We start from the raw sequence: 26468 nt of genomic DNA, 5'->3' as shown, positions 1-26468 counted from the left end.
TTCTGACAGATCAGTTCAGTGCTAACTTTACCCCCCTCTCACTCCCTAAACGGCCCATATCTATACAGGAAGTATGCTGAGTCCCTGTAATCACAACTACGGAGGTAAAAGCTGCACTCTGTAAAGTAAAAAAACAAAGCATCCATGGGACTTGACAACATCCCAGGCTGCGTTTTACATGAACTTCAGAATGAACTGGCTCCCCACTTAAGCACCATGTTCAATAATAGCCTCGCATCAGGCTTTGTGCCTACTGAATAGCGCACAGCAACAGTTATCTCACTCCACAAAGGGGGAGCCACCACTGATCCCGGGAACTATCGACCTATTAGCCTGATGAGCCTGGTCTGGAAGGCCATGGAACATATCATGATGAAACTCATAAACAAAGACATTGGTAACCTCCAAACTCTGGATGCCACCCAGTTCGGGTTTGTGAAAGGCAGATCATGCCTGCTGAACCTGATCGACTTCTTTGAGGCAGTCACCAAAGCCGTGGATGAGGGTACGTTGATTCACACAGCCTATCTTGACCTCGCCAAGGCTTTCGACATCATCCCCCATTCTGGAATTATAGCTAAACTCACTAAATTAGGTATAAATCCCTACATCACAAGATGGGTTGCCAACTGGCTCACTGACAGAACCCACACTGTAAAAGTTGCAGACTCCAAATCTGACCTCAAGGCAGTGGCAAGTGGAGTGCCACAGGGTTCTATCTTGGGACCTCTCCTGTTTGGTATCTACTTCTCCTTAGTACAGGCTAACACAGAAGGCCTCTGGCTGACTAAGTTCATAGATGACTGCAAACTAGGAGCCATAGTCAAGTCCCCAAATGATGTGGACATCCTACAGAAGAGTCTCACTGCGACAGATGCCTGGTCTCAGAGCCATGGCCTCAAGCTCAATGCCAAAAAGTGCAGCATTATACCCATTTGATAAAAACTCTGTATCCATGAACTACCACACAGGCAGCAATCTACTTAACACCGAATGTGTGGTAGGAGACCTTGGGACCCAGGTGGACAGTAAATAATTGAGGGGGGGGTCCTTTTTCCAGACTACATTAGTGCTGTGTTATCTGCACAGTCAAATGAGGGATGAGGTTCTCTACCAAATGTGGTACTACAGGGTTTAGCATTGTTGTGAAAACATTTAATATCAAGAATTTACAAGGAAGAGTTCATTTTGATAGATTTGTGTGTCAGAGTAAGACAGTGACTTAACCCCCAATTGGCATATCATAGGTTGGATGTATAGGTGTCGCAGTGTTTTAAAAAGTAGTCAGTAACCCAACACAAATTAGTTTTTGCTAATAGGGAGACAATTTAAAACATGGAGAAGTGTTGCATGGTCTTCAGGAGATGAAAAAGGTGTTCTCTAACTATTACTTTTATAACTCATTTAGTGATGTGCAGCTCAGGGAGTTCAGTTTGCGTCTCCTTAATGTTCTGCCTGGAGATGTGTTCCATGATAAATATGAAGATTCCACCACAATTGCTACCGGGTCTGAAGGCTTGAAAAGTGCAAAGCCCCCAGTACAGAACGAACGCTCTCTTTACATTAACACCAAGTCACAGCATCAAAGAAGACATGGATTTTCTTTTCAAAATGCAGGAATGCAGAGTGCAAGACAGACAATATACTGTTTAAAATTCTTGAAACCTTAATGTGATCAAATTTTGGGACTTGAACATTAGCTACAATGTAATGCCCATCAAATGGACTCTGCCTAAATGAAGCACTAGGAGCAACAAAGACTTTATCTAGTATGGAGAAGCCTTAGAAAAGGAGGAGCAGGCCATCCTTTGCAAAGCCAGCTGGATTGTCAAGCATCTTATCCTATTCTGACACATACTGGATCACCCTGGTATGACATTAGCTATTTAACCAAATACTGACAACAATTATCTTTTTTTTTTGTATCTAGGCATTATTAAAGGTAAAAGAGGATTCCATTCAGAACTAGTGTCTTACCTGCATTGTTAAGATGCATGGGAAGTTCCGGCATGTCTCACTAAATGTCTCTCAAGTTTTATATGTCTCATGTCATTCATTCCAGCATGTACCAATTCAATGTTATAGTCATATTTGGCAGGAGTTAGGGTCCTTAGGGCTCTGGTACAGTCAGAGATCCTGTCACCAGAAAGGTAGTACATTGTAACCCCCTCCTAGTCCAACCTTGTGAGTCACAGGTCACTGTGTGCCTGTCAAGAGTCGTCTATGTTTAAAAGATTTTGACTGCTGTTGTGGTTTAAAGTGGTAGACATGGAGGGTTTTTACCAAGGGTGATATTAAGATAGGTATGCATGAGTTAGAGGAGTGGTATGTTTTTTGCCAAGACAATGTTCTTACTTCTAGTAGGCTGTAAGAGTGGTTTTATCCAGCATTAGCTTAAAACATTTTAGTGTGATTAGATAATGACTGTGGTGGAGGTATATGAAACTCACAGGTCAAGTTTTTAAGAGAAAGGGAAGCCTCTAGATTAATTAGGTATTTACACCTCTCACAGACAATTATTAGTGTGGAGTACAAGTTTGTTATCTGTGAGAATAAAGTGGTTAATACACAGTCTTATGAGACAAAGCTAAAAGGGTGGCAAGAGGTGAAACTAGCTGTCTGACCTTTCATTTTCTCCTGATGTGTTTAGCTGTGCGTTAATTATGCTAGAGCACAAATATACATGAGGCTCACCAGTAATTTGTAATGCTGCAGGTGTTATGCTAACATGTGAAAATGTTACAAATTACAGTGGATTATGATTATCACAAACAATAAAGTGTGAGGAATGGTATGAAAAAAAAAGTGTTTTTAAGCACTATTGGTCAAATTTGGGATACCTCACTTTTTGATGGAAACATTGGTAGACCACCAAATTTGGTCCATGCAGGAAATCAGACAGACTGGCAATCTGGGTAAAGATACTGTCAGGAAAATATTCTAATGGAGAGGATGACAATCTGGGTAAAGATACTGTCAGGAAAATATTCTAATGGAGAGGATGACAGAGTAAGAGACTATTTTGACGAGCTAAAATAGAACGCCACATGATATTTCAATGAATTTCTGTGAGGATTCTTAAAAGTCATGGTTACTCGTATCATTTGAATGAAACATGATGTTCAAAGTTTTCTGTTCATTTCTTGGAATATTTGGTACCGGTTTGCTACGAATATAAAAAAAAGAATAAACCAATTTCCATTATACAACTGAAATCTCATGCCATTTCTGTGGGATGGTGATAGGGTTGGGAGTGTAGTCAATGAGTTTTTACCATACTTTATACCCCCTCAATGTAGCAGGGGGAGGGGGGCTGTGTACTGACACTGAGGTTTACCACTACTGACTTAAAACAGCATGGTCAGGAGACTAAATATAAAAAGTTAATGTTTTCTTTTCTTTTCTGTAGATAAAATATTAACAGCTGGACCAGCTTTTTGTTTCCTGAAGAAATCAAGCCCGTCTCTAAGAATACCAGACAGTCCATTTCCTTTTTAAAAAGTTGGAGATTACTCTTCTAAGTCTTTCTGAAGAGCTTTAATGACTTTCTCGAAAAAAACAAAGAAAGAGCTACCCAATGTTAAGGTTTCTCTATTTTTTTTCAACTCAGCGAGTCATTTTCGGGTAAAAAAAAATCTCCCATAAATGAGCTACCTCGTTTGGGGGGGGGGGTGTATGCAGAAGTCAGGGACAACTAGCCACTTCATCACAATCAGATTCCGAAGGAGGTTAATCCAGTTCATAAAAAAATCCTCTTCATCACTATCATACAAAGGGGGAAGGCTCTCTTTTTCTTAGGCAGGTACAATGAGTTACAAACCAATCAGGAAGTAAATGCATCTGCAATCAATATACCTTTCAGTGTGCAGCCAATATTGACAATACCCTCTTTTATGCTTCTTTGGGATTAGGCTGCTTCTCCTTCTAGCCTTGTGCTGTATATAGTGTCCCTCCTCTAAACATATTCAAAATGTATATTTGGCTTTTATCTTTTCCAGTGCTGACTTTAAGGACACCATATTTTAGTAATTAAAGTTAGCAAAAAGCCACACATTTTCTGAAATAAATGTTGCTGAACAAATACAACACTTGGAACAAATTTTGGATAATATGTCTAGCACACACTTGTTTAACTTTCCCTGTTATAGTTTGACATATCATCATACTATCCCTTAAAAGGCTGACAATGTTGGTCACAAAAACAACTAAAAACACTGTTGAGTGATTAAAATTTCTGTTGCAGCAGCAAAAAAAAGTTGGAGAACGAGAAAATTATGATAAGGAGGAGGGCATGTAGCAGAGGTAACCTCATGCTAGAGGGGGGTAATAGTGCTGGGGTTAAAAACAGAATGTTGACTGACTAATGAATTGAAAGAAAAACTGGTATATTCTGCAATAGTCCCTAAAGCAAAATGCTGACCTCTGTCTAGGCATGAATAAATTAATGAATATGCTAACTCAACAAAGATATTAATTTAAGGGTTACTCTCTCAGCTTCTACCTACTCCAAACCACCAAATAATTTACACTGCTAACGTACAGCTACTCCTCCATCATTAAGATATCCCACTAACACCGGACCTACTCCCCCCCCCCCCTCCTTCTCCATTAAATACATTATACTGCTAACTCTCCGGCAACCTGAACTCCATACAATCATTTCCACTGTTAACAATAGGGCTATTCTGCCACAGTAAAACAATTTACACTTCTAACCTAGAGCTACTCCTCCACCTCCATCAAGCAAGTTAGACTCAGAAACCTAAGACCTATTCCCCCACTCCATCAAATAAATTATACTGAAGACCCTAAGGCAATCCCCCATTAAATTACACTATTAACAATAAGGTTATTTTGCTACCATCGAACAATTTATACACCTAACCTAAAGGTGCTCCTCCTCCATCAAATAAATTGTACCACTAACTCTACCAATTAGTCCCCCTCTAAAAATAAATTATACTACTAACCATAAGGCTATTCCCCTCCATCAAATAAACTCACTCGGGAGCTTGTCCTACTTCCATTAAATACATTACAATGCTAAACCCCTTGCCTATGCCACATAGAGCAAAACACCACACTGTTAAACTCAGGGCCGACCCCCCCCCCACACACACACACACACATGCTACATGGCTAGCTGTAGGTGCACACTGCACTCCCCTTCAAGCAAACTAACTACACTGCCAACTTTAAAGCAGTTTGCTCACCCATTAAATAAATGGCACCACCAAGTCTTGTGCTTCTCCCCCTCCATCAAATTAATTACACTACTGCCTTCAGAGTTAGGGCTACTCACTTTCCACCAAACAAATGACTACACTAACCCTACAGCTACTCCCCCCATCATCAACCAAGTTGTACTGCTTACACAAGGGCTGCTACTCATCTAAGACAGATTTCACTGGCTCCCAATGGTGCCTTCCAAGGCTCATTAGAAAGTTCCCCTGTGTGCCACACTGTAAATGCAGAGTCAAATATTATCAATATATGCAAAAACATTTGCACAAAGCAACAGATGCACACCAAAAACATGCAAGGAAGGAAAAGCACAGCTGCTGACCCAAATATGGCAAGCAAGTCTGACAATTTCATATGAAAACATTAGAAAGTACATTACTAGTTACTTACAATATTCTGTTCACTACTGTCGAGCAGGGCCTTCAAAAAGGAATGGCAGTGGTTCAGCCACTCACATACGAGTCAGTTTGTTTTTAATGTTGGTGGAGCTCCATCTGTCTGTGCTTTTGTCACAAATTACTCTCACTGTAAGCTATGTGCACATTTTTATGGAGATATTCATGCAGCAAAACTTTGAACCTTTTTTGCTCATAGGAGAGACCATGAATGTAATACTTTTTTTTTAAATTATTCTTGAAAATTTAAATTACTGCATGAAGGTGGTCATAAAGTAAAAATTAAATGCTATGTTAGGGCATCACATTAATGTAAAGACATGTCAGACAATAAGCTTCACTTGCATTCCAAATCCACTCACTCTACAAACTATATGTCTCAGCTCCACACCATTCTACATACAGGTCAAGGTCATTCAATCCCACATCATCCAACATACAAGAAATGCATTCTGAGAACCATGCAAACTATATCAACACTGATAAATAATGAGGTGGGCTGGTAGGTAGCAAACTGTAAAGACAGAAAGCATTTTCTTACACATTCTGGTGTGTTCCCTGGACAAAAGGTAGTTGGCTAGCGGAGGTGTATATGTTAGGCACTGAACTGTTGCATTCAGAAAGCAAGTGTTGCCCAAGTTATGGAGACCAGACCCCACACGGTACACCCTCTCCCATTTCATCACAAGACGCTCTTCAAGAAATAAAATTTTCTGTGCTGCAGGAATTCCATCATTTCCATTTCTTATGGCACCATCGCTACCTGGGGGAAGGGGAAAAAACAATAAAAAATACATTCCCAGAAATACGACATTCATACATTGTATAAACAAACATTACATATACATCTGTGTATATATATATATATATATATATATATATATATATATATATATACATATATATATATCTATACATATATATCTATATATCTATATGTCTATATATATATATCTATATATATCTATATATATATATATATATCTATATATATATATATATATATATATATATATATATATATATATATATAAAAACACACACCAAATTTAATTGTAAAGAATATAATCACTGAAAGGTACACAAAAAGAAATGCAAATATGCAAGTAACACAGAAGTCTGCATGCTCATCACCACCAAAGAAAAATTGGAACCTACAATTTTAGGCTGGAAACAAAACCCTGCTTTTGAGCAGGGTAGCACTCTCTTCAATGTCTAAGGCAGTCTGTGCTACTCTCCCTCGGAGCAAATCAGTTTTTTTTTTTTGCAAAACACACACTGCACTCTGTTCGTACACCTCCACTTGCTTTGTCAGCATTCCTAGCCCCCTGCTGTAGCAACTGTAACAAATGTCAGGAGTCTCCATTTATCACTGGAAATAAAATGGATAATTCAGTAGACTCCACCTGCAATAATAGTACGGCCTTGACAGCAATTAAGGCATTTGTAAAATCCTTGAAGGAAGACATTAACATTAACAAAATAATAAGTAAATTCAAATGTTTTGAGTCCGTGAACAACTGATACAGATTGTAAGAGGTGCCTTCACAAACCTGCACCTGATACATTCATAAAAATTTTAGAGAACGGAAAAAGAAAAATAAATATAAAAAGAAAGAAAACCAGCGCAAATACCATTATTATTGATAGCACACAGAGCTCAAAAATAATTCAATATAAGTGACAGTGACATTTTTAATGAGGTAAATTAGGGTCTTTTAAATAGATTCCCCTGACAATATAGATCAGCATACAGGACGGGATGTTATAATAGGAGTTAACAGAAGGGTGTAAAGTTTGCAGAGAAAGGGGACAGTAAAAATAAATCCTTCACTAAGAATAGCAATAAATCAAGACAGGATGACAATATACTGCTGATCAAGTAATCAACACAACTGTGCATAGTCCACCATATCCTTTTCATAAAGCAGCAAAGATGTTCTAACAGAAGGAGTAAAAGTGTGTGCACATTTTCCTAAGATAAGAAACAATGAATGTAAATCTTTCACTTTGAATAAATAATACATCAAAACAGGATGATACTCCTAATGACAAAGTATTACACAGAACTTGGCAAAGCCAGCAATAAATATTATTTCCTGAAGAAATTATCCATCCATCAAGTAAGAGACAGTAAGGAAATTACTGAACTGCTAGAACGTGAAACCAATAAAAAACTAAAAGAAAGGCACCAGGTAAATTATGCATCTGGACACAGTTTCCAAAAAAAATGGTTCCAATGAAATAATAGTCATTCCAGATTCTATGTTAAAAATAATGACTAGGAAACTGTGACTTAAACAGCACCAGAGTTACTATATCAGCTCTATCTGGTTTAGAATTAAAAGCACCAAACCTACTACGCAGACTTCTGTTATCAAAATCTAACTACAAACATATCATAACACAAGATGGAGAAAAATAACTTATAAGCGCACCATTAAATCCTACGAAAAATATGGTACTGCAAGTATTGACATTTCTTGACACAAGAACAGACGTAGTTCTAACTGAAATTACTCAGTCCCCAAATTGGAAAGACTAACATTTACCAAGGCTCAGAAAATTAACACCTGGATGAAAACTTAGTGATGTATATAATATAAAACTCATACCTTATTGTGAAGACTGCATATATGACTCTTGTATATTCTCAAGTAAGCATCCATCTGAGCTACTATTGGGCTGGTTTTGTTTCCAGGAAAACATCTGAACACAAAGCTTTTTTAGGGCTTTCAGAATTAGTATCCAAAAATCAATCAGACTTGACATTTCTGTTAAGATCAGAAAGTCTGCAGGTTGCTCAAAATCCAAACTCCAAAACAGAACGGCAGCTTCAACAACCCACTAGCTGCCTGCTCACAGTAAAATGCAGCTGAACAAAAAACTCAGACAGTGGTAGAGTCCTCACGTCTTTTAATAAAAATCCACCAAATGTTAAGCGCTTTCTCCCGCTGATGGCGAGCTTCATCAGAACACAACAAGTGTAATTACTGCACAATTATATAGTAAAAAAGGCGCCAAAATAGCCTGTAAATCAATTAATAACACACTATATGTAACAAATCTAAAAAAATGTATGTTATATAACAACTCCATGTACAATATAATAATACAGTGAAACATATAAAATTCTATAGAGTTCTATAAAAATTTTTAATATATACTTTTATGAATTTTTGTAAAAAATCTATATGATGCTTGCGAATACATATTTCCTATCTATAATGCTGTTCATTAATGTACTTAGTAAAAAGTGTATATATGTATATAAATTGTAAGATCTAAAATGTGCTAGTTAAAGTACATAAGACTTGGAGTATGTCTTTCACTCCAATAATAATAGGGGTTTAATACTCAAGCTGTCATTAATCCCTGGTGGAGTGGTGGCGTCAGTAAATACTTGCCACCATAACTCTTTGTATGCCAGGTAATTTTTAAGATTACCTCCTCTAGGCTTGTGTTTAACGCTATCTATAATTCCAAATTTAAAGGAGTGTTCAGTACCAAAAGTAGATATATGCCTATATAAGGCATTCTTGGTGTCTGCCTTCCTAATGGCATACAAGTGTGTGTATATTCTCTGCCTAAGTTGTCTCTCTGTTTTGCCTATATAGAAATACTGGCAAAATGAACAGATAGCAATATACACCAGCATAGTTGTTCGGCAGTTACCCCTACATAGATGTAATTTAGTATTACTAATATTATTTAAGGAGATTTTATCCAAGTCCAATATATATCTACACTGTTGACACGTACCACATTTAGTAGTGTGGGAAATGTTCAATTGTTGACTAATAATAGTATTTTCTATAATATATTTCAAATTTTTACCCATTTTTACCACAAAAAGTGGTTCATTTCCCACTATATTGGCAATATCTGGTCTAGATTTAAATATATACCAATTTTTACGTACTATATTCTTGATCAAGTGACTATAAGGGCTGTGTTCAACAATAAGAGCTCTATTAAAGCTCATAGAGGGTCCTCTGCCATGTTCTACATTGTTATTAAAGCCTGTAGTTACTTCTGACTGTCCCATCTTTTGACCCAAGAGTGGAGAAAATCTGGATCCCCATTGATTTAACACATAGTTAACAATGTCCTCTAACATGTCACTATCATATCCTCTTTCATTAAACATTTTTGTAATAAGATTCAATTCATAGATCATGTCTTGATATCTGGATGTCATTCTAATAGCCCTGATACACTGCCCTTTAAAAATATTCCTTTTCAGTTTGTGTGGATGGAAGCTATCATAATCCAGATATGAATTGGTAAATGTAGATTTCCGATGTACTGAAGATTTAAAGCCTTCGTGATCAACTGAGATTAATGTGTCTAAGTAGGGAACCCCACTGGTGTTGTATGAAAAAGTGAATTTTAGAAAATCTGAACTCTTGTTCAAATATTCTATAAAGTTCTCTAAAGATCCACAGTTACCTCTCCATAGTATGTATAAATCATCCAGGTATCGGGAATAATATAGTACCTGGTTGAAATAGGTACTGTGAAACACATGGTTCTCCTCCCAATCCAACATGACCAGGTTAGCAAAGATGGGTGCACAAGCTGCACCCATTGCTACACCTTTGGTCTGTCGGAAAATTTCTCCCTCAAAGTAGACGAAATTGTTGTCTAATACAATATTCATCAACTCTACTAGGATAGAAATTCTATCCCAACTGAGGTCTGTGTGCTTTCTCAAACTCCTGGAAAAAGCTTCTAGGCCTTCTTCTATTGGAATGCTACTGAATAGATCAATCACGTCTATAGAACAGAACAATAGGTTGGTCACATCAATTTGTGTAGGGAAATTTCTCAAAAATTCCCAAGAATCTTTAACTAAATGTTTGACATTATCGTATACAAATTTTAATGTAGTATCTATAATAACTCCTATTGGGAACATTTTGGATTTACTACCAGATATAATAGGCCTTAATGGGGGATTAAGATGGTCTTTGTGAACCTTAGGTATCCCTACTATGGTGGCTAAGGTAGGAAATTCCACAGTCATAAAATTATATTCTTCTTCTGAAATTCTTTGCTCTAATAAATATTCCTCCAAATACATGTCAATTCTCCGATATGCAGTGTTTAACTCATTAAGAGAAACAACAGTATAATTATCGGATGTGTGAAGTATATTGTGTATTTTGGAGTTATATGTTAGAGTGTCAAAGATAACTATACCTCCCCCTTTATCAGGCCTCATGTATCTGTAACTACGATCTGTACAAATATTTTTCAAAGTGTGGGCTTCCTCATCCGTTAGATTAGAAAAAGTTTTAGATTTATTCTTGTAACCTACAGCTTTGTTAAGTTTGTAAATATCATTAGTAACTTTATTTTCAAAAACTGAAATGGTAGGGTTGCTAAAAGGCATAAATGTGCTTTTTTTCTTAGGCCTAGAATGCCCTGACACATTACTTACTACACTTTTACTAATAGCAGGATTGTCAAACATAACTGCTAAATTCAATTTTCTAGTAAATTTCTTAAATTCAAAAATAGAATCTACCACCCGGAACTGTGGGGTGGGTATGAATTTGAGTCCCTTGGCAAATAAACTAAAATGTGACGTCTGTAATTGAACGTCGCTGTAATTATAGATCTTAAAATTCTTGTATTCACTAACTACTTTGTCAATGGTCACAATACTAACAGAATTTGTATTTTTCTTGTTAACTGCCGTTGCATCCAAAAGGGGAGAATCTGCTAGTTTTTCTTCCTCCATTTGCCCACTTGCTTCCATTTCCCTTGGGGCCAACTTGTCCGGGGGAAAAGATTTGTTACATATAGTGTGTTATTAATTGATTTACAGGCTATTTTGGCGCCTTTTTTACTATATAATTGTGCAGTAATTGCACTTGTTGTGTTCTGATGAAGCTCGCCATCAGCGGGAGAAAGCGCTTAACATTTGGTGGATTTTTATTAAAAGACGTGAGGACTCTACCACTGTTTGAGTTTTTTGTTCAGCTGCATTTCTGTTAAGATCATACTTTAGATGGCCACAGACAGCTCAGGTACAGAGCATCCTTTCTCCCTCATTTTTAGGTTCAGGAAAAAAACGGGGAGATGGACAGATTGCCTTAAAGTAAACTTGGATACACTTCAGGCATAAAAGAAGGATTGCCTTAAAGTAAACTTGGATACACTTCAGGCATAAAAGAAGGATTAGTTCTCAAACAAACCCTGTCCCTACAAAAAATGAAAACAGGGTTGATTCACCATAAGAGACAGCAACTCAGGACACCCTTCTTGCAGTAGTCAGAGCTATCAGTAAAACTGTTTTTCATGCTAAGAACCTCAAGTCATTCAGATTAGCTGGTTCAAATTAAGCAAGTGTTAGCTTCTCTAACACAAAATGAGGATCCCAACTAGGGCCCACAGGTTTTCTTGGAGGCCTCTTATGCAGAACCCCTTTCAAGAAGATTTTGACATGGGACTGCTTTGAAAGAGGAGGATCCATGGGCAGACATTTTGAAATGCCCAATACATTAGTCTTGACAGAGGAATAAGAAAGGCCATAGGACATTAACCCACATAAATTGTGAGACCAGAGAACAACTAGCCCTGAATGTATGCTGGTTATGTTGTTGGCACTAACTGGAACACCTTTTCCATTTGGCAATATATGACTTTAACAGCAGGCTTTCTTGCATCCATTAGTACTTGCTGCAAGCCTTCAGTAAACAGATGCCTAAAAGGAATTAAGACACTATTATCCAGGCAGACAAATGAAGATGACTGATATCGGGGTGTCTCAAACACCCCTGTTCTTGTGTGAATAGATCTGGTCTGTGAAGAATCTTGTTACCCAGGCCATTTCCAAAGGAAGGGAGAATTATTAGTTATGTACTTAGCATAATGTGATATCCGTGTTGTCTTCTTCCATTCCTCCTCAAGAAAGGGTTATGGATCCGTACTCTGATTCGACTCTGCCACTTTTCTTAGGACTAGGATTGAAGTCTCGAGCTCCTCCCACTTCCCACAATGCCCAGCACTCCAACCAACCTCCTCAGATAGAATTTGCTGCCCATAGATAATAGAGAGCAAAAGGTAGAAGGAAATTTAAATATGCAGTTATGTATAGCTATATGAAACTCCATAAGCAGAGGCTCAACAAATCCAGGAACCACAGTTCCCAAAAATATTGTCTCCAGGTCTTCTAAAATGCCAGGAAGGGGGATGACAGGGTGGGAAGGTTAGGAGGAATGAAAAGACAACACAGATACCAAGTTATGGTAAGTACATAACTGATAAATTTGATACTGTCTCTTTCATTCCTCCTCACGAATGAGTAGACTTTCCAACTATGCAACTCCTAGGTGATCTCAAGAAAGGATATGCCGGAGCACAGCTGAACCGAATGAAGCCCTGCTCCAGGACACGATCAAATTTATAATGTGATACAAACGTGTGAGCCTTAGACCAAGTGGCTGCAGCACAGATATCATCTAATGAGGCCCTGAAAGAAAAGGCAGATGAGGTAGACATAGACAGTACAATTGTGTACACTTACCATAAATGTAGATGTTCGAGTGTACTCACTGTTGCAGTCATTACATTTGGGTAATCTGCTGGCAGGTTGCCCTCAGTCGGCCTGATTAACAAAGTCTTGGGTCCTGCGTCGGTTGCTGTCCCTTCTTCCATGAGGTCAGGTCATCAGGGGTATAAAACATGCAGCCGACGCCATTACATCAGTTTTTCTTGCCCCAGATGTCAGGTGCCCCCAAATGGGGAGCTACATATATATTTTTGTGTTTTTAATTATATATATATATATATATATATATATATATATATATATATATAAAATTAAAAACACAAATATATATATATATATATATATATATATATATATATATAAAAATATATATAAAACTCCCCGTTTGAGGGCACCTGACATCTGGGGCAAGAAAAACACAAAACTATACCTCCAAACAAAAGCAAATACACCAAAAAGGCTTTTAAGCATAGTAAAAGTAAGTAGAGGTATAGTAAAAGAAAAACAGGGGGCTGGTGGGAGAGTAACCAGGACTGCAACAGTGAATACACTCGAATAAGAAGTTATGTACCTACCATAACGTTCCATGTTCTTCTTTCTTGCTTGATGGGTTGGGAGCCGATCCCCTGGCGGCTCCATTTTTTGCTTTAGCTCGAAACTCCTTTACCAGCTCGAGGCAGCCCCATATCCCATGATGCAAGGCAGAAAGTACCCGGATCTTGTTTTGACAAAGGGCAATAACACCAAGCATAAACAATACTTCCCAAAGGAAGAAGAAACTTACAAATGGAAAAAGGACCAGGTCTAAATGGTCTTTAGCATTATAGTTTCTTATACAAGGTCTGTCCAGGCCAGGGGAAGGAGGGAGGGTCGAAGAAAAGAAGAAGAGAGACAGCAACTACGAAACGTTATGGCTTGATGGGACCGCTGCCCCTAGCACCTCTATCCTGGGTGGCTCAATGGAACAAACTCTTGAGGACTGTAGAGCCCAAACTGGCTCTGTCCCTGGAGGCCAAGTCCAATTTGGTGAGGAGGGCCCAAGTGGTCAGCTAGCACAATAAATATTAGGTGTCTAAAGGTAGTCTGTTTGCCTAGGCTTCGTAGAAGTAGCTTTAAAAGTTAGGTTTTGAGCACAGCTGTTTCCTGGCCCAAGTGGCTGCACAAATAGTCAATCTAAAGGCAGTCTAAGCTTAGAAGCTGTAGAAGTAGCCTAGTAGTTGGATATTAGCTGGGTTTTGGTTAACAGCACAGCTGTTTTCCCCTGATCAATTTCATCTGGACAAAGTCACTTTAGAAACAGGAAGGCCTTTTATTATCGAAACAAAAGTTGATCAGATTTTCTAAATTTTTTGTTCTGTCCAAATAATATCTAAGCTGACGGTGGACATCAAGATAATGTAGCTTTTGTTCAGCTCTATCTGAATAGTTGGGAAAAAATACAGGAGATCAATAGATTGATTCAGATTGTTTTTGAAGCGACCTAGGTAAAAGGATGGATTAGTTCTCAAAGATACTCTGTCTTTGTGAAAAATCAAATAGGGGGAAACCGAAAAAGGCATGAAGTTCAGACACCCTCCTGGCAGATGTAATAGCCACTAGGAATAAAGTCTTCCAAGAAAGATATTTCAGGAACAAGAAACAGCTGGCTCAAAGGGAAGAATCAAGGATGTCAGCACTAAATTTAAATCCCACTGAGGAGGAGGATTCTGATTGGAGGCTTTAGTAGGAAAACCTTTCAAAAAGGCCTGCAGAGTCTATGGGACATAATATTATGATCTGCTATCCCGACATGAAAATTAAATAGCAGCCAACTGAACTCTGACTGTGGAAGAGGCCTGCATGGAAAATCTCTGCTAAGAAGTCCAGAACTGCCTGAACAGGGGCAGTAAAAGGATCAATATTTTGGGCCTTAGCCCAATAAAAGAAAGCCATTTGCTTGTTTTGTAAATCTAACTGGGTTAGAGATCAAGGAAACCTGGCTAAGGAAGGAAGTGGAGCAACCATGCTGTGAGGTTGAGAGAAGGATTGACCGTGCAGCTGACCGGATTGGTGAATCAGTAGATCTGGTACTGGGTCCAGAATTTGGCTCTCAAGCGGTAGCTTTCTGGATCACCTGAGGGACTGGGGAGGAAATGGAGGGAAGGGTATAAAGAGTCCTGGGCCAATCCTGGGTCACTGATAGAGGGAAGAGGCTGAAGTCTGGACATTTGCTGTTTTGGGAGTAGCAAAAAGATCAACATGGACGACCCCCCCCATCAGAAAAATCTCTTCCGCTATGGATTGCTTGAGAGACCACTGTGAGGCATGAGAATAGCCTCTGCTCAATCTGTCCGCTATAATGTTGGTTTGGATATGCGTTGCTACCAGAACGAAGAGAGAGGAGATCGCCCATTGCCATAGTCTGAGCGCTTCTCGACACAGGGTAGGACTTGGTTCCGCCCCGTTTGTTGATATACCAAACTACAGACATGTTGTCTGTGTGGACTGCAATTGTCCCTACGGAAAAGTCGTTGAGGGCTTGCACGGCTTAAAAGCACTGCTCTCATCTGGAGGCATCCGTGGTGACAGTGGCTATCGGGGACGGGAGTACAAAGCACCTGCCTTGGTGAACCTGAGGACGATGTGATCCACCAAGCAAGATGTTCTTTGCATGTTTGTGTCACCAGAATCTGGTGGCGCATGGGAGTTGCTGGTATGACCACTGTGTGAACAGCATCCACTGAAGGAGGCATGTAGAATCGAGCCATGGCAGCCATAAGACCTAATACTCTTAGAACCATTCTGGCCTGTACCTTTTGCTGGCCAGAATGATCCTGACATGAGTTTGAATGTCTGAAACTCTTTGTTCTGTAAGGGTAGCTGACATCCAGACAGTGTTAAGTTTTAGCCTATGAAGGTAATAGACTGGCAGGCGATAAGGATGATTTTTCAGAGTGACTGAGATGCCCAAAAGAACACAGGGTTCTATTGTGTAATCCCTGGCTTGTATAAGCTGATGCCTGAGTGGTGGCTGACAGGGCCAGTGAGTGGATATCTGGAAACACCTGGAATCCTTGGCGTCTGGGTGAGAGCGTGACCACTGCCATGCATTTCTGGGGGCTGTGAGACCAAAGGGCAGGGCTCTGAACTGGAAATGACTGGACCCCAGCCGGCGGAGAAATCTCCTCTGTGAATTTTGATGTGATAGTACGCATCCTGAAGATCTATTGAGCACATCCAGTTGTCCTTCTGTAAGAAGGGCAGAATTGACTGTGACCATTGAATCTTGTCTTCCTGACAGACTTGTTGAGTCTGCTGAGATCCAATATTGGTCTCAAGTCTCCGTCAGTCTCCTTTTGGGGACCAAAAGAACCTTGAGTAGATTCGGGCTCTGAATGGTCTATTGTGACTGGCTGAATGGCTCTTTTGCAGTAGTTTTGCGATCTCTAACTCTGCAATGTCCCTTAGACCGGTGGTACATCTGGAAGGAACTGAAGGGACTTTCCTCAAAAGGAATTATGTAACCCTTGGATATGATCGACTGTACCCATCTGTCTTGAGTGAGGGAATGCCAGGCTTCTGGGTACAGTGATAATCTTCCCCGACTGCCTCCAAGGAGGGCTGAGCAACACCTCAGGGATGCTGAAAGGCTTTTCAGGAAGAGACTCCCTGTTGCCCTGGTTCTTGGACCCCTCTGCCTCTAGAGGCGTCTGTTGTTGTGCCCTCTGCCTCTAGGGTAAACTGACCACGTGAACCGCGCGTGACTATCTTCCCACCCTTCTGTCCTTTGGGATAAGGCCTAGAAGGGGTGGAAACGGCACAACAGACCAACAGCAGGAGTCTTGCCGTCCTGCTCACACCTGGTCAAGGTTTCCTTCACCTGAGGGCCAAACAAAGCTGACCCATCAAGGGAGAATTTGCACACCTGTGCCTGCGTTTCACTGCCTCCTCCATCAGCAGCATAAGATATTAGAGGAGAGAAGGAATAGTAGGGGTTCCTAGCTGCGATGCCAGCAATCTTTTCTTGGGCCCTGCAGCTGTAGGATCCTGAACTACTTCTCCCAGCTCCTTCAGGATATCTCTGGAGTCTGGTGAAGTGACAAAAGGAATAATTCAGCGAGCATAGCAAAGGTGGCTGAGAAGAAATCAGCGCTCAGTACCTATCCATGGTGACAAAGATAATTCAGCGAACGCGCAAGCAAAAGGTCGCTGAGAAAAACATCCGGCTGCATTATCCATGGTCCTAGAGTCCTTATTAGAGGATGGGCGGCACGGACGGGCACGAAGGATCTGCAAGTTCCTTTTGGTGGTGGCCCACCCATAGCATCAAAAGCGGGGACACTTTGTAGTGAAATTGTTTGTCACTAAATTTAGAAGGCCTCCTAGGGACTGGCTCTAGAGTCAGGAGCTGTCCACGCCTTTCGGTGCTATAACCGCAATGGGGGTCGAAGTGAGAGACACCCAGGGAGGGAGGGGGCAGATCCAAACGCCTCTAGGTATACTGACTCATCCTCAGAGGGATTGTTGAGGGCCAGTTTCCCCTCTGTTTCAGTTCTAGGATGTCTGAGAAGGAGATCCTCAGAGGGGGATCTAGATCCCTCTGACTCATCAAAGTCAGTAAAGTGACAGACTCGGGAGTCTACATGCTTCCTTCTACTCTAAGTCCTTTTCCTAGGAGGATCTCCTGAAACATCAGGAGAATCCTCGGAAGAGGGGGAAATTCCCAATGGGAAACCTGAGGCGGAGGATCTCTGGGTCCTGTAGCAAGAGAAGTGGCAGAGATGTCAACAGGTACAATAGAGGGGGAAGAGACTGCTGACTGATACCAGTGGCCAGTACACTCTTCATCACCTCTCCCCTCCCAGGCAGGTCCGAGACCCCAAGAGCTAGGAACCCAGGGGCCACGAAGGGAAGTCTCCGAGGCAGATGTCGGAGCCGAGCTCACCAAGGCCGAGGCTCCCCTCGGAGAGACCATGGAAGCCCGACCCTCTAAGGAAGAGGAGATAAGAGTAGGGGCTGAAGGAACAGAAGGGGTATCCGCCCTCCAGCCGTAGCAGTAACCCTGCCCGAAGACTCCAACTCCAAACTCTGAGGTAGAGTTGAAGGAGGAACTGTAACGGGTGTGGACCAACAGTCGCCTGCTGAGACGGACTGTAGCATTTGGGCCAGTACCTGTGACTTGAGCAATCTACTGACCACTGGTCATGGTCTGACAACCTGGATGACCTTGAAGATCGGCGATAGAAGAGGGAGGCCTCTTCCTGGAATGGGTCATCGGAGCGATATTATTGATCCTGTCGGCACCGATTTCGGAGCCGGCAGAACGCCGATGTATCGGCCCAGCCAGAGCCGATGCCACATGGGTGTCGGAGCCGATCGAGCCGACACACCGATGCTGTGGTTAGTGTGGGGGGAACCGGCCCCACGGGAATCACCCCACGTGCAGCAGCAGAGGGTGGCCCGGCACCGATAGCCATCGGCGCTCAAGGCTTAGTAGATCAGAATCGGCTCCAGCCGGAGGCCACAGGCTTAGGAACAGAAGCCTGGGTCTTGGCAGATTTTGTTGATTTTTGTGGGGCGACTTAGCCGGAGAGCCCTCCGCCTTTAAGACCCAGAATCAACTTATTCTCTCTCCTGCAGGACTCTCTGGCTGAAGGAGGACAAATAGCACAGGAGTCCTGCAGGTGAAGAGGGCCTAAACAGTACAGGCAAGAAGTGTGACCGCCTGTCAGAGACATCTTCTGACAGCACGAGTCACACTTCTTAAACCTGAAACCCTCTCTTTAGACATGGTGCCCAAAACACACACACACCAGTCCAATTAAATTAAATTAATCCCAAAGGGATTTAGTAAACTAAACCAACACACACACCCTAACAGGGGGGGATGAAGGGAAATTAACTGACTAAAAAAAAATTTAAAAGACAGGGATTTCTGTCAGAAAATTAAGTTTAAAGTTAAACTATCAAAAATAAAAGGTTTAAGTAAAAGGGGCTTAAATGTCACAAAAGTGAATTACTTACCAGGAGCTGGTAAAGAGAAGACCTCCCAAGCGAAGCGAGATCTGGGTACTTCCTGCCTTGCATCATGGGATATGGGGCTGCCTCGAGCTGGTAAAAGGAGTTCTCGAGCTAAAGCAGCAAGAGGGGAGCCGAGGATCGCTCGAACCCATCAAGCAAGAATGAAGACGAGATTGACAACTTAACATCATCTACATTTATGGTAAGTGTACACAATTGTACTATGTTCTTCGTGTTTCACTGTTGCAGCCATTACATTTGGGTAGATTCCCAATGCTATGGTTGGGAGGATGGATTTATACAGCATTAGGACCAGCTATAAGGCCCTGCAAAACAGCAGTGGCAAAGCCAGCTCTGGATTTAGAGAAAATTGGTAAGTGATAATGCTTGGTGAAAGTATGAAGTGAATTCCAGGTAGCAGCTTCTAGAATATCCCTGGTAGGAACACGTCTGAGAAAGGCTGCTGAAGTAGATGCAGCCCTGGTGGAATGAGATCTGATCCCCTGGGGGGATAGGTTTTCCATGGTGCTTATAATAGAAATGAATACAATGGCTTATCCATTTAGACATGGTTTGCTTTGAAATAGCCTTCCCCTCTGCCCCTGCAGCAAATGCTACCAGCAGTTGTTCAGATTTTCTTTGAGATTTAGTCCTGTCCAAGTAGAATCTAAGTAGTCTGTGTACATCCAATGAATGCAGAATCCGCTCCCCCCTTGTTCTGTGGATTGGGAAAGAAATTTGGCAAATGAATGGACTGATTAAGAGCCACACTGGATACCACCTTGGGCATGAATGATGGATTCGTCCTGAGTGACACCTTGTCTGCATGAAAGATGATGAAAGGCTCCACTAACATAAGGGCCTGTAATTCAGATATCCTTCTAGATGAAGTTATTGCTAAAAGGAAAGCCGTTTACCAGGAAATAAATTTAAAGTCTGCAGTAGCAGCTGGCTCGAAAGGAAGTAGTAGAGTGAGTTTCTCCAATACAAAGTTAAGGTCCCAGGCAGGAGTTGGAGCTCTCCTGGGTAGTCTCAAGGTTTTGGCCCCTCTGAGATACTGCTTTAGAAGAGGATGAGAGAAGGGGGGGGGGGGTTCTGTGTTGTAATGACCTGAAATGGCTAAGGCATGGATTTTTATGGAAGAAAAAGACAGGCCCTTGTGAAGCATCTCAGTTAAGTATTGCAAAATCTGAGGTAAATTGGGCACTACTGTGCTCATCCCTTGAGATGGATTCCAGGCACAGAATCTTTTCCATTTGTCAGCATAAGATTTTCTAGTACTAGGTCTTCTTGCCTCCAAAATGACATCCATCACAGGTTTGCTGAGGGATGTTAAGGGGGAATTTAAGTGATTAGCCAAGCTGCAAGATGCAATGTTTGGAGCTGAGGGTGCAGAATTTGGTTCTCCTGCTGAGACAGTAAGGAAGGTGTCTGAGGAAGGATCCACGGAGAAATGTGAGAGACACTGCGCAGGAATGGGTACCAGTGTTGGTGAGGCCAGTCTGGGGCAATCAAAATCAGTTTTGGTTTGTCCTGTTTGACTTTTAGTAGAACTTTGGAGAGCAGAGGCAGAGGGGGAAAGGCATAGACTGAAAAGTTTTTCCCAGCTGAAGGTTAGAGCATCCACTTTCCAGGCTTTTTTGTGATGATTTCTTGTGCAAAATTCGTCCAACTGGTAGTTCTGGGGTGAGGCAAAAAGATCTATGTCTGGGCTCCCCCATTTGCGTGTCAACATGTTGAAAGTCCGTGGTTCCAGTTTCCATTCATGTGGGTCCATGAGATTTCTGCTTAGTTCAGGAATTGAGCTTGTAGTTGTACTTGGTATCCCAAGGCTATGTTCCACAATGCCATGGCTAGTCTGCAGAGTGGGTAGGAATGTGTACCCCCCTGCTTGTTTATGTACCACATAACCGTGGTGTTGTCCATCTTTATTAGTAATTGTCCTGGATGAAGGTAGTCCTTGAAGGCTGTCAGAACATTCTGTACAGCTAGCATTTCTTTTTGATTGATATGAAGGTGTAGTTGATTTGGGCTCCATTTGCCCTGAATGCACTTCCCTGCCAAATGAGCCCCCCATGCATAGTCCGATGTGTCTGTAGTTAGGGTTTGGGTGGCAGGGGGTGGTGAAAATGGCAATCCCTTGTTTTGGTGGCAGGCCTCTGCCCACCATAGGAACTCTAGGCGCAGGCAAGGTATGATAGGAATCACTGTTTCCAGGCCGTGACAATGTTGACTCTATAAACTTTTTAAGTACCACTGAAGTTTACTCATATGCAGCCTTGCTCATGGAATTAGAAGAATGCAGGAGGCCAAGAACCCAAAGGCTTACAGTATTTGCCTTGCAGATAGCAGGGTTTTTATGGCCACCTGTTTGAAGTAAGTCACCAAATGAATTTGTTTTTCTGGCGTAAGGAAAGCCATCTGGGCAGTTGTCTTCCAGCTTGCACCCAGGAATGTCATTTTTTGAGAGGGTACCAGTTGTGATTAATTTTTGTTTATGGTGTACCCTAGACAAGTTAGAACTCTTTTTTACAAACGCCAGATGTTTTAGAAGAATGGCCTGGTTTTCTGCCTGAATTAGACAATTGTCTAGGTATGGATATATTTGAATATTTCTTTGCCTGCAAAATGCAATTACTGGAGCCAGGCACTTTGTGAATACCCTGGGCGCCGTAGACTTGCCAAAGGGCAGTGCAGAGAACGGATAATGCATGCAGCCTGCTTTGAAGCGTAGGTACCTTCTGCAAGATTCCCTGATTGGGATATGCAGGTAAGCCTCTTTTAAATCCAGAGCTGCCAACCAGGCATCCTTGCCTAGCATAGGAAGTAACTGAAGAGTCAGCATCTTAAATTTTGGAATGTCTAGAAAGGTGTTTAAAGTAGACAGGTCCAGAATTGGACGCCATGATTTGTCTTCCCAGGAAAAGTCTGGAATAGAAACTTTGTCCCTTTTCCTCTTCTGGTACTAGTTGAACAGCCCCCATGTTTAGGAGGGAAAGTATTTGTTTCTGAACCTCAGCCCACTGATTTGGGGGCAGGTCTGGTCACCCGTTTGGGGTTGCCAGCGTGTGGAAATGAAATCTGTATCCCTGGGACACTATATTTAACACCCATTTGTCCTGGGTTATAAGTTGCCAGTTTCTGGAATGAAGAGCCAGTTTTCCCCCAAAGGGGCGGCTAAGAGGCAAGTGTTTGGTAATTGTAGAGGGAAGTCATTGAGATGGTTTACCATAGGGTGGTGCCTTGTTGTTTCCAGATTTGGAAGTGGAAACACCCCATTGCTTAGTTCTAAAAGTCCCTTGGGACTGAAACCTGGTGCTTTTGGAATGTCTGGGTTTGGCTGGAGTGGCTCTGGAAGGAGCAGGAAAGGACCAGTTCTTAGTAGGCCAGTGCCTACTAAATCTAGGTGGTTGTACTTGTAAGAAATCTTTCACAGTTTGCATAGATTTAGCTTTATCTTCCATCTTTTTTAGAACTTCTTCAGCCTTATTGCCAAACAGGTGGTCCTGCTGTAAAGGAGCATCCAAAAGTTTTGCTTTAACATGATTAGGCAGAGATTGCTCCTTAAGCCAAGCATGCCTTCTAAGCACAGACCCAGTAACAGCAGCCCTGCAAGAGGTCTCAAAAGAATCAGCCAACTTGTTCAGCTGAATGCAATAAATCCTGTAAATCTTTATTCCCACACAGTCAGAAATCAACATCATTTTCTGTTTAAGCAGTCCCATGATATGCTGTTGATATTTTAGCATATGGAATTGACAGTTTAAAGCCCTGATTGCTAAAGTTGCAGAAGTATAAACCTTTTTATCCCATCTATCCAGCGCCCTAGAGTCTCTATCAGAAGGGGTAGGATTTTTAGCAGTAGAAGCCTTAATCCCCTTGGGGCCCAGAGAAATGGTTTCAGGGTCCGCAACAGGATTTTTGAAAAGGAATTTGTGGGACTCAGGAACCCTGTAATACCTGTCTGGTTTGCTAGGGGCTGGAGGCAGGGAATCAGGGGGCCATACTGGATTCCGAAAATGCATCAACAATGTCTAGGACAGAAGGTATAGCCAAAGGCCTATGCTGAGGAAGAAGGCGGTAATCCCTAAGCCTTTTTGGATTCAGAGAAATCCTGACTTTCCCAATGGAAATGCTCCCTTAAGGTATGTAAAGTTTACCCAAAAGAGAAATCCGCAGGTGGAGAAGCAGAGGGAATGGAATCCTTTGCATCAGAGTCCTCATAAGTAGGTATGGACAAATCTAGATCATTAGAAGAGTCAGAAGAAACAGAGTCCTGTTCAGTAGATTCATAGTCAGGTTCAATCCTAGGCCTCTTGGAGGGGTGGGGTGGGGTTGACTACCCCTGATTAGAGTAATTAAATCTTCAGCCATTTTGATCATCGTTTTTTAGGCATAGGGGCCTGAACATGTGGCCTGGGCGTTGGTTTTTTAGACATAGATCAAGATTTAGGCCTTAGTATTGAAGTTGGAGTCGGTTTAATATGCAAGTCTTTAAGGCCTGAATACACCCTCAGAAGCCGGTGCCTGCTCAGCGACACCAGACCCATCCAAGGTAGAGACATTCACGGGTTCCATATGTGAAGCATCTTGCAGCATTACCGGACCCCGAATGGGTCTCAGTAGAGGCCTGCGAATCAGAAGTAGCGGTATCAGGGGCTGCGAAAGTGCCTCACTGAGTACCGACAAACTGGCGACTAGCTTAGGAGAAGCATTGTTGGCAGTTTTGGACCTCAACGGCCAGTCTTTGCATTTTTTCGGCATTCCGGTAGTCGGATGGCTAACCAACGTCATTTCTGGATAATTAATCCGAGAACTGAAATATTTAGAAGCAAAAATGTACCGGTGACGGATAGTGTGCGGATTAAATAAAGCGCAAAGCCAACAACAAGGTACATAGTGGTTAGGGCCTAGGCAAGGAATACAATACAAATGAAAATCCTTATGAGGTAATTTGCTTCCCACAAGTAATGCAATTAACAACTTTTACTGACATCAGTAAGGAGCAAAAAAAAGTTTCCCCAACGGGGTACTTAGCTTTTAGTTGAAGACTTCGGTTCTGAAACTCGAAAACGAAAATATCAGGAGTCGGCCGACCGGCACATGTAAACTTCTTCTGCTTCGGGCACCGCGCTGCAAGAAAGACTGATGTAATAGCGTCGGCTGCATGTTTTATACCCCTGACGTCATGGAAGAAGGGAGAGCAACAGATGCAGGACCCAAGACTTTGTTAATCAGGCCGACTGAGGGCAACCTGCCAGCAGATTACCCAAATGTAATGACTGCAACAATGAAACACGAAAAACATCTGGTGGAATGGGCCTTAGGAGGACGAGGTAGCTGCAATCCATTTTTATTATAAATGAAGGTGATAGAGTCTGTAATCCACTTGGCGAAAGTAACCTTTGAAACTGCCTGACCTAGACGGCTGGCAGAGGGGGAAACCGATAACTGATCTGAATTACAAAAAGGCTTGGTCCTGTGCAAGTAAAAACATAACTGTCTGTGAACATCTAAGAAATGCAACAATGGTTCTCCATCATTAGAGAAATTAAGGAAAAAGACTGGCAACTGGACAGCCTGGTTAAGATTGGCCTCAATAGTCATCTTGGGCATAAAGGAAGGATTTGTACAATGGGACACACTATCCTTGTGGAAAATTATGTAAGGTGGCTTAGAAGACAAGGCCTGAATTTTAGATATTTTCTTCAATGAGGTAATGACAACAAGAACAACTGCCTTCCATGAAAGAAACTTTAGGTCACAGTTGCCAGCTGATTCAAAGGGTTTTTGAGTTAAGCTCTGCAAAAAAGTACAGTTTTGTACCTACCATAAATGTAGATGTCCGATAGGTATGCATCTGCAGTCATCACATATGGGTTGTCCTGCCTCAGGCAGCCCTTCGGTTGGCCGGATTCCAAAGTCTGGGTCCGGCGTCGGCTGATGTCGCCCCTTCCCCGACGTCACAGCGCCTGGGGTATAAAAGCGTCAACGCCATCTTCCTCAGTTTTTCTTGCCCCAGATGCCAGGTGCCCTCTAGGAAGGCTAAATTTGGAAAATAAGCAATAAAAAATCCAAACATTTGCAAAAATATATATATATATATGTATATGTAACAACAAATACACCATAATAGATCGCCCCAGCTAGCTAACAGAGAGGTAAGCACCCTAGGAATACCACAGAGGGGAAGGAGGGAGGGTAAACCTGACTGCAGATGCATACCTATCTGACATCTACATTTATGGTAGGTACAAAACTGTACTATGTCCTTCAAGGATGCATCTGCAGTCATCACATATGGGTAGAATACCATAGCCAATCTGGGGGAGGAGGTACTAGGAAAAGGATGGTGTAGCTAAGATACCCTGCAGGACAGCCGTAGCAAAGCCTGCTCTGGATCTGGAATATAAAGGTAAATTGTAATGTTTGGCAAATGTATGCACGGAGCTCCATGTGGCAGCTTCTAAAATGTCTTTTGTAGCCACCCCTCTTAAGAAGGCTGTGGAGGTGGCTGTGGCTCTTGTAGAATGAGGGCTAATGTTAGCTGGTACAGTCTTTCCATGAAATGAGTAACAAAAGCGGATGCAACTCCCTATCCATTTTGAAATTGTCTGTTTGGAAATTGCTCTTCCTTGAGTACCAGCAGCATATGCTATCAGCAGCTGGTCAGTTTTCCTGAAACCTTTAGTTCTGTCCAAGTAGTAGTGCAACTGTCTGTGAATGTCCAGGGTGTGCAGCAGTTTCTCCCCTTTGTTTTGTGGATTTGGGAAGAAGGTAGGCAAGTGAATGGCTTGATTCAATGAAAAGTACAGTTTTGTACCTACCATAAATGTAGATGTTCGAAGATCCACATTGCTGCAGTCCTAACACTTGGGTAGTCCGCTGTCCACGGTCGGCCCGAATATCAAAGTATAAGGCTGACGTCGGTCAGGCGCATTTAACTGGCGCCAGGGACGTCAGGGTACAAATGCGCATGACCGGCCATATCCTCAGTCTTTTCTTGCCCCAGATGTCAGAAGACCTTAAAAGAAAGGTCAAAACCAAAGACAGCAAACAAATAACCAACCACCCTTGCACTAACTATATGTACAATAGATATAATACACACAACATGTACAACCCAACCCACACAACCACCTCCAAGTACAGAGGGGAAGGAGGGAGGAATTGGACTGCAGCAATGTGGATCTTCGAACATCTACATTTATGGTAGGTACAAAACTGTACTATGTTCTTCATCTCACATTGCTGCAGTCCTAACACTTGGGTAGAATCCCAAAGCAGAGATAAGGGAGGATGGCCAA

The 26468-nt window shown here is 41.8% G+C and overlaps 1 protein-coding gene across 1 annotated transcript in view; it reads right to left on the bottom strand.

Moving 5' to 3' along the window:
• The window catches only part of LOC122800225 (ubiquitin carboxyl-terminal hydrolase 36-like), a 1786736-nt gene that overhangs the window by 1553086 nt on the left and 207182 nt on the right, over nucleotides 1–26468 (bottom strand). The window contains exon 4 of the mRNA XM_044069718.1: nucleotides 6181–6402. Coding sequence (XP_043925653.1) covers nucleotides 6181–6402 — 222 coding nt within the window. The remainder of the gene's footprint in view (nucleotides 1–6180; nucleotides 6403–26468) is intronic.

Source organism: Protopterus annectens, chromosome 4.part0 (genome assembly GCF_019279795.1).
Source record: "Protopterus annectens isolate FY-2018-M chromosome 4.part0, PAN1.0, whole genome shotgun sequence".
Classification (NCBI taxonomy): domain Eukaryota; kingdom Metazoa; phylum Chordata; order Ceratodontiformes; family Protopteridae; genus Protopterus; species Protopterus annectens.
Note: the sequence above shows the minus strand (reverse complement) of the source record. Positions and strands in the feature narration are given on the sequence as shown.